Here is a 12,042-nt window from a genome sequence, read left to right on the forward strand (position 1 = left end):
GTCCATGAGATAGGTGAGAAGGGTATTGCGGATGCAGTGGTCGTTGAATGAGGTGTCGATGGTGGGTAGAGAGACCCTGATGATTTTTCAGGTGTCCTCACAATTCGCTGTAGGGCCTTGCGGTCTGAGGCTGTGCAGTTCCCGTACCACACGATGAGACAAAAGAATTGGCCTTGCTGTTCCAATAATTTCGGAGGGGACCGTATGATACGGTAAACTAACAAATCCAAACAACTTGCTCGAATGATTCCTCAGACAATCCTATGGCACATGTGGTCCAACATTTCTTCTGTTTCTTCAGCTCCTACACGGCAGTGTGTTTTCGTTTAGAGTTTGATGTGCAGAAGTAGCAGAAGACATTGTGAATGACGTTGTCGCATGCTGGTGTAAACAAAGGGTTATTCTCAAATTTCTGGCAGAAATCAGCAAAAACTGTTTTTGTCTTTAGTAGAAAGTCCTCAAAAAAAAAAAAAAAAAAAAAATCACCCTAAAAAAGTCTAAATCATATATGTGAAGACAATGCCTTGTCCTAATTGGCTGCACGTTAGTGGTCCATATCGTGTTTTTTTCCCCGTCCTGTTTAACGACCCTGTGAGGCCAGAGGGACAGGATTTCCTCTTCTGAGTAGATATTTCACTGACAGCTTCTGAAATGTGAAAAGAAATCTTACTACTATGTTCGCAAATGTTGAATTTTTTTACCGACTTAAAAATCACTGACCTCATCTTTAACTCACAAACTATCTGTTCTCATTTCCTAATTTCTATCAAACGTACACTTTCAACAAAGTCTTCATTTGTTTCAATCGCTGGACAGGTACAGCGAAGCCGCGACCTACATACCGGTCGTGTCCCTGAAGGTAATGGACTGAAGGCTGCATTTTTTAAGCATCGTTCGAAAATAAACCAGCCTTTAGCAGCGTAACCGCTGAGAAAAGCAACCTTTTTAGTTTGGCCTGCAGTGTAGATTTTGGCACGTACCTGTTACGTTACGAACAGGCGAGCTCTCAAAGGCTGTTGTCGTCAAGGCGTGTGGGCATGTCTAGATGACCGTAGCAACAGCTCTTACCTGGATACATCAGACAGCACCAGTCCAGTCCTTTTCAGCTCGATCCAAAACTGCACATTAGAATGCAAAAACAAGCTGATGTACTATTTTGTTTACAGTTAGGTCAATTTCTTCTGTTGATCAAATTGCCGGTGGCTGCCGAGATTAATACGTCAGGTTGAGATAACGGGAGGATGAAATTTATTTGGAAACTGGCACTAACCCAAGGGAAATATCAAGGAAGAACATCAAGTAAGAGCAGTGAAACAAGCCAGTAGGCTGGCAATGCACTCCATAGATTAGACACGTTCCCTGTGTAATAGAATGTGATATATCTAGAAGAGGCACTTAATGGAACAGGGCCTAAGCTAAAAAAAAAAAAAAAAAAAAAAGAATGAATGAAAAGCTATTTACTGTTTTGATTTGTCCTGATAAGCCACAACCTGCTCAGCTCATCCCCATGAATAGAATGAACTTCATTTTAATATGCGGGTTTGTTATTTAGAATCAAGGAAATTGAGATTTCTATGTGGGTTTTTTTTTTAAGACATTACATTGTGTGCGATGTCTAATTAATCATGTGACTATGCAGTAAGGAAGAAATCACGACTGGGAAATAATAACGACGATGGAACGACATGTATAGTTACGTTCGAATGACGTGAACGTCTGAGAGATGACGTCCTGTTAAACATCACCAGACCAGCCTCTCTTTATTTTTCTTCATTTTCCTGAAAAACAGCGAACTGCAAAGTCCTCCGTCCTGAAGACTTTTCTGTATCGATGAAGCTTTACATTTTACTGTTAAAAAGTGCTGACATGGGAGACGACTTCTAAAAATGCCTAATAAAGATCTAAAAGAAAACTTCACCATATCATTAATTACGCACTTAAAAAAAAAAAAAGAAAAAAAAAAAGAATAATAACTTGTTATAGGGATGTTCAGTTATGATTAGGGTTATGTTTATAGACAACCTGCAATCTTACCTTTATCTTGTTGGGTCATGTTCCTGGTCACCAATATATATCACGTAAAAGACAAAATAACTGTTTTTTGTTGTTGTTGTTTTTTCATAATCTTCCATCAAAACCCCATGACTCATCTCTAAAAGGCTTCTGATTAACCCGATAACCGATTAACCAATAATGTGATGTCCAGTTTCTAATCCCACGTCTCCAAATTATTTATGACTGAGCAAAAACACTGAGCTGCCTTACTGGAAAATGTCACATTTGGGAAAGAGAGTAAGATTTCTGCTTCACGTTGTCTTTTAGTTATAAAAAAAGATCCTCTGTTGAACCACAGGGGAAGCGAGAAGAAGAAGAGCGGCCAAGCCTCACTCAGCGAAGGTCATTTACTGCTTTACAGAGGTATTTTTAGATAAGAAAGAGGAAGAGAGACGCGCACAGAAATGGTCCAAACACAGAATTAATTACGTCTCATTGATTAGAGTCACTTATACCACAGTGCTACTGAATTCTCCAGTCTGATTGGTGAAAAGGTAGAATCTCTGACAGTAGTGCCAGCTGTAAGGTTCGTATTACTGCACTCATGCTGATATGCTTTATGTCTATAGTAAAAACTTACGATGGGAAGGAGTCTCCAGCGTCAGCGCACAGCCGATACGCTTCCCGACATGGGAAAGTCTCCAGGACGAAGGGATTTCCAGTTTGACTTATTAACTTCAAGAAAGAGAGAAAAAATAAAAAATTGAGTAATGGCATCACAGTACCTCATTGTCGATTGCTTTCCTCTAACACGCCCCCATCAGGTTTCTTCCCTTTTACTTATTGCCTATTTTCTTACTCCCCATTATTCTATCTAGTTTGATCCTATCTCTAAGCACGCTTTGTGAACGAAGCCCGAATGATTCTTCAATTTTTGTTTTCTGATTATTTTTTAAATCACCCATAATTGCAGCACTGCGTTGTGATCTTCTAGTCATTTCTCTGCTCTGAATAATGAAAGAGAGAAAACGTATGAATCCAGTGCAGCCGTTTATTCTGCAGTTTATCTTTATTGTAAAATTAAACACACTTTCTGTATAAATAGCATGGCTGTGTACAATGCTTTTTTTTCATTTTAAACTGTACAAGAGGCAGGCAACATGACGGGTAGGCAAGTGAAGGCGGGGGTGGGTTTTGGGGGGGGGGGGGGTGGGGAGGATTGGAGGGCTGGGGGTTATACAGTAGGGTAGAAAATAATGACAGTTCACTTTTGATTGTTGATCTGCCGTAATGAATAAGTAGGGTATAAATGCAAAGGAAGTATGTGTTCAGGTACAGGTTTAAAACCAACAGTGATATGAAACCAATATATATTTAATACTTTAGATCTGCTGTCACCAACATCGGATTGCTGTAAACTCAGCCAATTATGTAATTACTCAAGAATAACAATGATGGCTAAAAGAAGGCACTAATGCATAAACATCGAAAAGCTTTACTACATTTTAAACAAGTCACACAAGGTTTGATAATTATCTAAAGTGCTGAATTATATATTTTTTCAGACGTAGTCATAATGTTATAGGATTCATGTCAGTCACTATCATGTGGGTTTTGCCATACTGGCTTTTCATGTACGGTAGAGAGGGAAGTGCATCGGGCAGTCAGATATGAAACGTACGGAACAAAGGAAGGCCATGTTGATGAACATGGCAGTGTACTGGGTGCTGCAATGAGTGTCGTATTTAGCTCATTCCTTCATTCGTTTTCAGTGATTTTATCCCGAGTTATCAAGGAAGATAGTTCGTATGAGTCATTTATATTTTTTGGAAAAAAGAACCAACTAAATCTTTTAGAAAATGTTTTGGGAAGAGCAAACAAAATGATAACTGTGGGGCCGGGCAGGATTGGTCAGACGTTCTGCAGAAGTGGGATTGGTCAGAATTCCTCTGAATGTGGGTTAGGATTGGTCAGATGTTCTGAGGAAGTGGGTAGGATTGGTCAGAATTCCTTTTGGGAGTGGGTTGGGTTTGGTCAAACATTCTGTGGAAAATGGATTGGTCAAACTTCCTGAGGAAAATGGAAGGATTGATCAGACATTCTGCAGAAGCGGTAGGATTGGAATTTCAGAATTTCTGTGGCAACAGGGCAGGATTGGTCAGACATTCTGAGGAAGTGGGTCAGGAGTGGTTAGAATTCCTTTAGGTGCAGGTTGGGATTGGTCAATGTTTCTGAGGAAGAGGGTCGGATTGGTCAGAACTCCTTTGAGGCGGGTTGGGATTGGTAAACGCTTCTGAGAAAGTGGGTCGGATTGGTCAGAATTCCTTTAGGAGTGGGGTGGGATTGGTAAACGTTTCTGAGAAAGTGGGTCGGATTGGTCAGAACTCCTTTGAGGCGGGTTGGGATTGGTAAACGCTTCTGAGAAAGTGGGTCGGATTGGTCAGAATTCCTTTAGGAGTGGGGTGGGATTGGTAAACGTTTCTGAGAAAGTGGGTCAGATTGGTCAGAACTCCTCTGAGGCGGGTTGGGATTGGCGAACGTTTCTGAGAAAGTGGGTCGGGATTGGTCAGACATTCTGAGGAAGTGGGCAGGATTGTCAGAATTACTTTGGGAGTGGGTGGGAGTGAAATAAAAAACAACAACAACAAAAACCAACCAAACAAACAAACAAAAAAGTTCCATGCACACCTCTAACCCATGGTGTAACGGTTTACATGAATGCATAATGTGGCATATATCAGCCAAGTAAATAATAAACAAATAAAGCAAACAATTTGCAAAAACAGAAGGAACGGTAGCAATAAGAATACTTGACATTCAGTCATTTCTAATTTAAGACTAACAACACAAATATCTGATCGAGTCTCTTGGCTGATGCTTAAACCTATCTAATTAGCTATTCAATACTGCTTACAGCAACTGATTTGATTAAGATAACTCAGGTCTATAACTCCAACTATAACTCAGGTCAACTTTAGAGGTGTACTGTATATTGATATTTGATGCACATTTATTTTTATTTTTTTTACTAATTCGGTTTAATATACACAGCATTGCTAGCTATACTATTAATGTTAACCAATGGTTCTCTACAGCTCCAAAATAACCCCAGTGTGCTAAATGAAATGTTCCCCCTTAAGGTATGAAACACCGAGTGCAAAAATCAATACGCTAAGCAACTAGACCAAAGAGGATGGATATAGAAACAGAAAAAAAAAAAAATAATAATAATAATTGACAGTACAACTGTCAAGAAAAATAAAACATAACCGAAGTCTGATTTCAAATATTGTACTACAGTACAGTTTGTGTAGTTACTCAACTGGGTCAGGATACCTCCAGAATCCCCAATGGTCTTCAAATCCTACAAACACCTCCTTAGTGTGTAAAGAGCATATAAATTGTAGGATGAGCTCTCAGACTGCATCAGTATGAGAACAAAGAGCAAGCAGGACTGGAATCAAATGCGAGTGTATGAGTGTGTGCAGGTGAGGATTATTATTCTTTCATCCTACAGCGCTCCGGCTCTGTACAAAGCCAAAAGTGGAGCCTCCAGATGTGCAGTGCACACAGCTGGACTGTTTGCACACGCCTGGACCGTGCTCATGGAGAAGAAAGGCTTTGCTCTGTAACGCTAGTGTTTGAACACTAAGTAGCACTGTGTTCAGGAGGATACAGGAAGATTCAGGAATAGGATTAGAGCGAAGGCTAGTCAAAGCCCTGCTTATTTCACTTTAATCAGCAAAGAATTTAAAAGAGCCGGATAATTATCAAGTGAATATCGATGTGAACTCATGGAAACAGTTCCCCCCCCCCCCCCCTGCTTCGCTTCAACATACGTAGTATGTAAATAACCAGATCAGAACCAAAATGAAAAAGAAAGAAATGATTCAATAAATTAATGAATTAAAAAGAATATTCACAAATTAATAATAGATATGCAAATAATATGATATAAAATATACTGTACAAAGTATACAAATCAATATTTCGGTATTTTCTTGTACTTTATGATGCTTGTTTAATGACCGAATTCTCTATTCACCTTCATAAATGAATCATTATTCAGTGTATTTATTAACCCTTATTCAGCACATTATTCAGTAAATACTAATGGAAAAGTGTGTAGGTGGAAATACAAGCGTGAGGAATACAAGCCTGAGAGTTTAACTCTTCATATCTTTCATTTATTTGTTATTATTATAATGAGAGGCTTTTCAATTCAATTGAAAATTCGTTCTCCTTGTGGATGATGTGGTCAGTGTCAGGACGTGCAGCTACACCAACGACAGAGATCTGAGTCTCTGGGATGAAAACGATAATCTGCATTGTTACTAATTTTCTCACAATTTGCAGCAAAATGAACATACGGAAACGGCTAGTCATGGGGTCACCTGACAATACCACTCCGCACCACTAGAGGTCCCTACTGCCTGAATTCCAATACAGCTGCAGTTCACCTAGCACACCTGAGATCAATCACTTCCTCATTTATGGATAATATAAAATACCTAGAGATTCTGTCACGCATCGCGAAGTCTTGCGTTTGTTACTAAACTGCACTTCTGAGCTGTTTGTGGTTGTTAGATTTCTGAATAAATTCATTTATGGGTATTGTATTTCTGGACTGTTGTGACTTTGTTTTCAACCAGCCAAAAAGTACCCACGTCACACACCTTGTCATCTCCCTCCACTGGCTTCCTGTAGTCGCCCTCATCAAATTCAAGGACTTTATGCTCACGTACAATACCTTGTCTGGAACAGTACCCCCTACATCGACACTCTCCTTGAGGTTTATGTTCCTTCACGCAATCTGCGATCAGTTAACGACCGACGGCTGGTAGTGCCTAAAAGGAGGTCCCTTTCCAGAACCGTCAAAACGACTGTCCGTCAGTGATGAAATGAACTTCCGACTTCAATCCGGACAGCAGAATCCGTCACCATCTTCAAAAAAACGACTAAATGACTAAAAACCCACCGCTTCCATGAACACTTAACCTGGCCCCTGGTCCCATCCTGAAAAATGCTCTGTACGAGACATCCCGCACCAACGTATGTTAATCAAGCCCACCTTTACCACTATGCTATATGAGTAAGATCGACATAAAATAAATATATGATATAATAAACCTTGCATTTAACATACTCATCAATCACCACAGCAAGTAGCCTAAACGGGACAAAAATAATGACCCATAATAATATTTAAATACCAATATTTAATACTTAAATAGTGATTTTTAAGTACTTAAGTAGTAAAATTTTAACCACTTTTTAGATCGTGCGTTTTGATTCCTGTATCTACCTGTGGAAAAACATTATTATTATTATTATTATTATTATTATTATTATTATTATTATTATATGGCAGTAAGCAAACAGTCAAACAATTATACAGGGAAAAAATGAATACGCAAACCATTTACAGAAAACAAACAAACAAGAAATAAAACGGTAAATAAATGGACATATGGAATAAATGTACAAGATGGAAACGATAAACAAATGTACAGACGGACAAGATAGTAAATATGAAAACTCCGTACAACTAGAGAAATAAATAAGCACCGACTGGCGTCCCATCGGGGGTAAAATTCCGACTCGCGGTTTCCGAAGACGAACGAACGGATGAAAATAAACAAACGAAGAAGCAAACACGGGAGAAATATATACGATATAAAACAAATAAAGAATTCAATGAGAAAATACACAGGGAATTAAGTAAATATAAATAACACATAAATAAATTAAATGAAAAGTAATAATATACACATACGTTTGTGATTTCTATGTTTTAAGAAAAAAAAAGATTTAATTTATTCGCCGAGTCGTTTTAGTTATCAGTGTATAGATTTTTCATATTAGCAGATCTGGTCCTTGGTGTCTATGTAGCGATATGAAATTGTTGACTATGAAACATAAAGAAACTGATTTCAGGGTGTTACTGGGTGTAAATAATTCAGTCCATCTATACAGATATAACATTACATCTGTTTAAGTGTAATAAACCGTTCATTAGCGCACTTGGAGTGTATTTAAACTGGGGATGTAAAGTGGATCTGCAGATGGCATCACATCTGAGAGGTGTGCTAAACAGCAGCCAGTGTGCAGATGCGCGCACACACACACACACACACACACACATAACGCCTTCACAACGCGAGAGATCACAATTCTCTTTCATGCCAACCCTTTCTCTATCACACGCACACAGGAATTATAATTCTCGCGCTCTATTATGCATTATGTATTTTTATCTTTCTCTCTCACACACACACACACAGAACAGACCAGAATCCCTCTCTCTAACTCTCTCCCACTCTTCCGTGCTTATGTAACCTGAGTGACACATCAAGACTCAGCCCTGCACGTCTCCCTCTCACTTTTCACACTCTACAACTTTTCATTAGTTACACTGACTGCACATCTCCCCTCCTCTCCTCCACCTGATTACCGTGTCTTGTTCCAGATTCTGCTATCATCATTAGATAAAGCACCTCTTCGTTTTCCCCTGGATCACCAGTTCTCAGGAGAAAAATCCTGTAAGCAACGGATCCGAGGTAAAAAGCTTCGGGGCTGGGTTTTCTGTTCTCTCTCCGTCTCTGTCACTTCTCTCTCACAGCAACAGTATGAACAGTGCATTCTGTCCCCAGTGCTTAACTGTCATAGCTAAAGAATAATTACTACATAACACATTCAACAACAACAACAACATAAACCCAGCATAAACAAAGAAATGAGCCATGCTGACGAGCAATAAAGGTGTGATTATGAGAATCTTTTCATACAGGAAACTGCCGGGAGCAGATGAGCAGGTGTTCTGTCCCCTTTCGTCAAGAGCTTCGACTAGTTATTTGTGTAGGAATGTGAGCGCTCTATTCCGTATTCTACAAGTGTATTTTAGTGGTAGAACACTGGCATATTAATCATTTGGTTAGGCATGAGCTACTTGCTTCCTGTTTTGACCCAGTTTATGTTCGTGGGATTTCTGAGCCCATGGTTTCGTCCTAGGACCTCTCTTTAAGTAGCCGCATGACTAAAACAGTATTTAGCTGTAAGATCGAGTAAAGCATAAAAATTCCTGTCGGATTTCTTAAGGCATGGTGTAAATGTACACTATTTATCAATATAAATAGGCTACTTCACTCAAAACACAGAAGGGAACAAATTACTAGTCCAGGCACCTGGGGCAAGCAGATTTTATGTCTGGGCTATTAGTTTCTCATTCGTCGGCCCGGTGGACCAAAGAAGAATCCCTACTTCCGATTTTCTTCGCTCCCTCTTTTGGCTGGCCCCGTTCGGGGTCACCACAGCGTATGCATCAGCCGTATTTTTTTTTTTATCCTGGCACAAGTTTTACACCGGACGCCTTTCCTGACACGACCCTCCCCATATTCCAGGCTTGGGACTGGAACTGAGAGTGCACTGGCTCACGCAACCTTCCAGTGACTGGGAATCAAACCCGGGCCGTTCTGACCATTCTGACCACTAGTCCACCAGGGAACCAAAACATTCTGGTATAGAAACATTCAACTTAATTCGCTTTGTATTAGAAATACACTTCGACGCCGTAACCCGTACCTGCTGCACTACGCACATCAACCAAGGAGCGATTCGGTTCACCGTACGACGACTACGCAGATGTATTAACGTACAAAGATGATCATTTCTGTCACTCTTCCCTCTCGGTATGTGACATGCACTACTCTCGTCTCTTGTTTCGCGCACACTCCATGTGCTTTTTGTTTACATATCCGTGCGCCTTTGTTTTGGTCCTTTCTCCAGCCCTGTCTGGTGTTGTTTTGTTACCTATTGTGTGCACCTGTTCTGTGTTTAGTCTTTAAATAGTTTGTCTATTTCTACCAGCCTGTTCCGTTATCTCAAAGCGGAGTCTTATCATGGCTTTCTGTCTCACTGAGTCCAAGCCTTTCTGGTTTCGACTTTGCTTGTTTTATCCTGGTTTGTTGTTCTGACCCCTGCGATGGACTTGCCCTAAATAACGGACACACTGCTTTTATGCACTTGTGTCCCTGTCTCATATAACTGCATTAAAAAAAAAAAAAAAAAAGACTAACACACAAGTCACCTTGCGGTTAAACATATAGCAAGCAAATAAAGATTCTAGGTATGGAAGTATAACAACAGACAACTCAAGTCGTGGCTTCTAAGTTGACCTTTCCTTATGCAAATAATTAACATTCAATAGATTCATCGAATTTACTGCCATGGTAGAGATGACGGATTAGCTGATACATAGACACTCTGTCCTGGAGGTTCACACACATCCGCAGAACCGTACAAGAAGACAGGAAACACATTTGTTGTAAGTTCTGCCTTCCTGCCAGGCACGCTTACTACTAAAGATCATATGTGAAGCCTTTTAGTGAAATCTAATTGCATTTGATTGTGAAAATCTCTCTGTCCTGAGCAGTATGGCTTTTAAAGGAAATGAAAGGAGCTCATTTGAATGGATGTCTAACCACATGTCTTCAGAATACATTTATTCAAATGAATGCCTGTGCAGATAGTCCTGAATACTCAGAACATATATAATGCCAGTATTTTGGGTTTGCATTATGATCCCAAAAATAATGACAAGGGCTGTATTCTTTTATAAACTTCTAGAAATCTGAGAGCTGAAGGTAATATAATGGTTAACGAAGCAAATTCCGACATTGGGGAATGAGCGGAAAGTTGACAGACACTGAATACAATTTGCTTTATGACTAAGGAGGGACCTGTGTAAAAAATAAATAAATAAATAAAATAAAATATTAAAAAAAAGTAAATACAAGTATCATCCAAAGATATGGTCGTGACCAGACTGACAGTGCCTTGTACCAGTTTGCCATGTTCAAAATGATAACACAGGGGTTCACCAGGTGGCGCTATACAGTATCTACACTGAGAATGTGTCTGCCTTCAGACAATATCTGATAAGAGAAGATCAGCCTGCTGGGGACTAGTGATGGCTTCATGCCAAAAAGAGTTTAAGTTCTCGTCCTCTTTAAGGCCTGAGAGATCTTACAACGCCACATTGAATTCTGTAATGAGGAAGTCAATGTAGTCCTTCTCTTTGGTCTTGAAGGCCTCAGCGATGAGGCAGGCTGCTTCTCGATGCTCTCGTCCTCTCAGAGAGATCCCGTTCACCTCCAGAATCACCTGGCCCACCTTCAGTTTCCCGCAGTTATGAGCCGAGCCTCCTCTCTGAAAGGGAGAGAGAATTGTTTTACATGAACACAAAAGCTATCGACGATTAGCATGAAAATGAGCAGGCATACGGGAAGACGAGCGGCGATAGAAAAGGAGGTTTGAGGATTAAAAATGGAAATCAGTACAGCCAGATGAAACCGCCTGATGAAACCTTGTGACTTGGGACATAACAGAAATGGTAAAAAAGAAACACAAAGCCTCCAGCTCTATCTTCTCCGCAGCTGCTGTTTTTGGATCGCCCCATTTCCAATGCTGATGAACCGCCCATAGCCAAGGAATTAAAATCTACTCCTGGCTGCCTGGCTATCTGTAACCTCCTCTCGAGCATCTCGCCCTCTCTTTCCGCCTCCCTCGCTTCATTAAAAGCTCTTTCCGTCTGCCCGTCTCTCCATTGAGCCTTTTATTCAATGTATTCATTTGTAGCCAAGCCAGCCATAATGAGAACTTTTTTATTGCACATTAGGCTCTGACAGCTCCAGCTTTCACTCCAGCTCATGATACATGCAATCACCTCACAGAACGAAGCCCTGCTGCTGATCTCCATATGCTTGCACAATATCATCGCTCCAGACACACCACCTCTCACCCAGTAAGCGCAGTTGGACTTATATAATCACGCTTGTAGTCAATATGGATTTATGATATACAGCGGTGCTTGAAAGTTTGTGAACCTGTTAGAATTTTAGATCTATTCAGCCAAGAACAGGAATCTGAAGCTACACTGGGCACAGACTCAATGAAACTCTAGCGCTGAAGAAGCCGCCTGGTCAAACGAATCTCGACTTCTGCTGCAACGTGCAGAATTTAGGTAGGGTCAGAATTTGGTGCAGGATT

General features: G+C 40.2%; 1 protein-coding gene across 3 annotated transcripts in view; it reads right to left on the reverse strand.

The window, feature by feature from the left end:
• Nucleotides 1-3,032: 3,032 nt before the first annotated feature.
• The window catches only part of whrna (whirlin a), a 110,746-nt gene continuing 101,736 nt past the window's right edge, over nucleotides 3,033-12,042 (reverse strand). For all 3 annotated transcript variants that reach the window (XM_017493099.3, XM_017493098.3, XM_017493097.3), the window contains one exon: nucleotides 3,033-11,202. In XM_017493099.3, coding sequence (XP_017348588.1) covers nucleotides 11,020-11,202 — 183 coding nt within the window. In that variant the 3' untranslated portion in view covers nucleotides 3,033-11,019. The remainder of the gene's footprint in view (nucleotides 11,203-12,042) is intronic.

This window comes from Ictalurus punctatus, chromosome 18 (assembly GCF_001660625.3).
Source record: "Ictalurus punctatus breed USDA103 chromosome 18, Coco_2.0, whole genome shotgun sequence".
NCBI classification, from domain to species: Eukaryota; Metazoa; Chordata; class Actinopteri; order Siluriformes; family Ictaluridae; genus Ictalurus; species Ictalurus punctatus.